General features: G+C 45.2%; 1 protein-coding gene across 1 annotated transcript in view; it reads right to left on the reverse strand.

The window, feature by feature from the left end:
- Positions 1 to 743: 743 nt before the first annotated feature.
- RPAIN (RPA interacting protein) overlaps positions 744 to 3258 on the reverse strand; it is a gene marked incomplete at its 5' end in the record, with an annotated part of 2666 nt that continues 151 nt past the window's right edge. Inside the window, 6 exons of the mRNA XM_010289056.1 lie at positions 744 to 773; positions 1325 to 1459; positions 1580 to 1643; positions 1862 to 1976; positions 2563 to 2626; positions 3203 to 3258. The exon at positions 3203 to 3258 is cut by the window's right edge and continues 151 nt beyond it. Of these exons, the coding sequence (XP_010287358.1) occupies positions 744 to 773; positions 1325 to 1459; positions 1580 to 1643; positions 1862 to 1976; positions 2563 to 2626; positions 3203 to 3258 (464 nt within the window). The remainder of the gene's footprint in view (positions 774 to 1324; positions 1460 to 1579; positions 1644 to 1861; positions 1977 to 2562; positions 2627 to 3202) is intronic.

Here is a 3258-nt window from a genome sequence, read left to right on the forward strand (position 1 = left end):
CTGCCATAAAAACAATGGTGTTTGTGCCTGAGCTGGTGTTAACACAGCTGCCTGCACTGTGTGCCACCCTGCAGTTCTCTCCAGGGAGAGCTGTTCCAGAACTGCCAGCCTTCTGCCAGAGCTGGGGCGGTCGGAGGAATGGTGCTGGCCAAACAGTGCTAATTAGGAATGTGACTCTCACTCCAGAAAGCTTGTCTGGCTGGCTGTGTGTTAGGGAATAGAATTCAGGGTCTTAAGCAGCGTGGTTGAGGAGTTGTTTTAAAAAGGCATGTGCTGCCATAGCCTATTACATTAGTATTAATGTAGCTATTTTAGAAAAACACTGCAGAGAGGCTGGAGCCATTCAGTTCCAGCAGAAGGACTGAAAGGCTGTGGCTGCCGATGGCAGAGGCACTGCTGCAGGGCCACAGCTGCGCCCTTCTACTGCAACTGGTGTCTCCAGTTGTTGCCTGAAGGTCACATTAAGTTTAAACAGAACCCAAAGCTGAAGTCCGGCGTGAGCTGTGTGATCACTGATGCATTGTTAAAGACAACACAAAGGCTGAACTAAATGAAGTATATTTATTTCAAAACATACTGTGCCATTAAAAGTGCAGGTCAAGGCAGTACTGCACAAGGCAGTGCCTCTTCAAGTATCTTTGACACAGCAGATAGATAGAAGTATATACATAAAAATACTAGCAGCTCTGGGTGGATTTTTAGTCTTGAAGTCCTTCCAGTAAAAAAGCAGCAGCCGAATCAACTTAGAGGAGAATTGTCCAGGAGTCACAGACCTTTACAAAAGGTAAGTTGAACAGAGAAACTGTACTAATGTATAAAATGAATTATTAATGTTCAAAACTATTTGAAATACTGTTCTTAACCCTGTCCTCACAGTGAGTTTATGTAAGCAGCAAGGCTAAGAACATGCTAGCCTTAGCATCCTTGAAAGCCAAAGGAATAGTATTTTCTAAGAGGTACGGACGAGACTTTTGAGGAGGCTTAAACTGAAGTAATTTTTAAATCTTTCCTTCATGAACCACTTATCTGAACAGCTGCTCCATACAAGACTTGGAAGGTGTTGGCCAAGGTGGGAGAACTGTAAGGCACTAAATTTAACAGGTCCTTGAGAGATTCTCTAATCCAGCAGTCAGGGTAAGTCGTGTAATTTGGCTCTTCCTTCTACAGTTACTGGGTGGTCAAAAGTAAAACCATTTCCAAGGAAGTTTGTGGAAAAACAGCAACACAAACCCCTGGAACCAATGGACTTGTGGTTTCTGCCCACGTAATTGAGAAGTGGGATCCAACCAGAGATCCTTTCCAGGAACTTGACATTTAGACTCACCGGACAGGTCATGAGAAGACTGGCTTCCTCCTCCATTCCACTGGTAACTGTGAACTCTGGGTTGTGAAAGCATCTGTGACTGTGCTCTGTTACAGTGTTCTCTAGAAGAGACCGAAGCTTGCTTTCTGTCATACCCTGAGAAAAATTGGGTTAAAAGAAATCTTGCACTTAAGTTGCTGTCTGTAGCTTAAAACTGCCTCTTTGCAGCAGCAGATGTAAGATGTCACTTTTAACATGTTACTCAGCGCAGCTCACCTGCGTGCTGATGTATAGTCCACACTGGCAGAAAACCAAGTGATTCCTCACAGTCAGGTTATTCCTAGAAAGAGCATAGAATAAGCATCACCACAACAACCAGAATAAAGGTAGATTTTAGCAAAAAAAACTGTTAGATTTAGGAGATCATTGCTGAGGTTTTTCTATTTTGCTGTAAGTCACACTTAACAGCAGCCTCTGCCCACTGCTTTTGCCTGTTTCTAAGCCCAAGCTGCTGTTGGGGAGTGGAGAACCTCATTCCATTCCCAAGGGCTTTCTTACTTTCTACACACTGGACAGATGACCTTGTCGCTGGCATCCAAACCATCAAGCATCGCGTTGAGACATTCTTCATCAAACTGCAGACTTCGCTCGTACTCTTCTATAACCAACTGTTCTGCAATAACACAGCAAAATACTCTCAGGCATCTATTACAAACAAACGGAAGACAAAGCAGCACATGTGACACTGCTGGGCAGATGGAGGCTGGGGCAGCCACAGCTTCTGAACTGAACTTTCTTTGGATCAGATTTCTACACGTGAGGAAATCCAGTTTTTCCTACGGCTCCATCTTTAGCCAGTCTCCAGTGGGTGACTTTCTAACCAACAATTTAAAAACATTCTGAATTCATTTATACAGGTTCCTACAGCTCCCAAACACTTTAGGGTTGTTTGTCTGGTGACAGGTTCCTACAGCTCCCAAACAGTTTAGGGTTGTTTGTCTGGTGACAGGTTCCTACAACTCCCAAACACTTTAGGGTTGTTTGTCTGGTCTCCTCTCTTCTTAGCTTCTCACAGACCTTAAAATGCCACTTAAAACTCTCAAAAAGGGTCTCCACACTAGAGAGGCTACAGAGATTTCTAAGGAGGCTCTTCTGCATCACGTGGCCTACAAGGAGCACAGCCTCAGCTATTTCAGATTATTAGAAAGTCAGGAATATTACAAATCAAATAGGAATCGGAAAACACGTAAAGGAATTACCTTGCAAGATCAATTCTTGTTGGATCTCTTCCAGTACTGCTAGCTCATCCGGGTCCTCTAGCATCTGAAAAGTGCATCAGTCAGTGATTCTCCCATTCTGGCTACTTTCTCACTTAACTGAGAAAGCACCCAACTGAGCTGCCACTGTAATGTAAATTCACTCTGCTTATTCATCTATCTAGTAAATCTCTGTATTTGCAAAACCATGCACCATGTAAAGCAATCTATACTATAATCACCTGTGCAAAGCCAGCCACAATGGATCAGAACACAGCCTGTCCAAGAACTTGTTTTTTAAAACATTGAAGTTTTACTCCTGTTCTCAGGAGTGGTCACTGACAGACCAGCTCTGAAAACCACAGACGGGGAAGGTCACCCTCTGCTGTGATTCACACACAGTTTGTGACGGAGATAAGGGAGTTCCCCACTTGTGGGCCCAAAGGCGAGCGCTTTCACAGCACAACACCCTGCACTAGTCACGGGAGCAGGAAACCCTTACGCTCCAAGTTTTGCCAACTCCAACCAGCAAGAGCCTGAACTTACAGCTGCAGAGAGAGGTATGTGACACACCTGTGTTAGACAGGCAGTGTGTTGACGGAAGGGTGCCGGAGGGCCCATCAGCCCAGGAGCCTGTACTGACCTGTGCCAGGGCCTCCTGTCCGCGGAGGGCGGGCAGGCTCTCCTGCGTGGCCTGCA

The sequence above is a fragment of the Phaethon lepturus genome, unplaced genomic scaffold, assembly GCF_000687285.1.
Source record: "Phaethon lepturus isolate BGI_N335 unplaced genomic scaffold, ASM68728v1 scaffold17036, whole genome shotgun sequence".
Lineage (NCBI taxonomy): Eukaryota > Metazoa > Chordata > Aves > Phaethontiformes > Phaethontidae > Phaethon > Phaethon lepturus.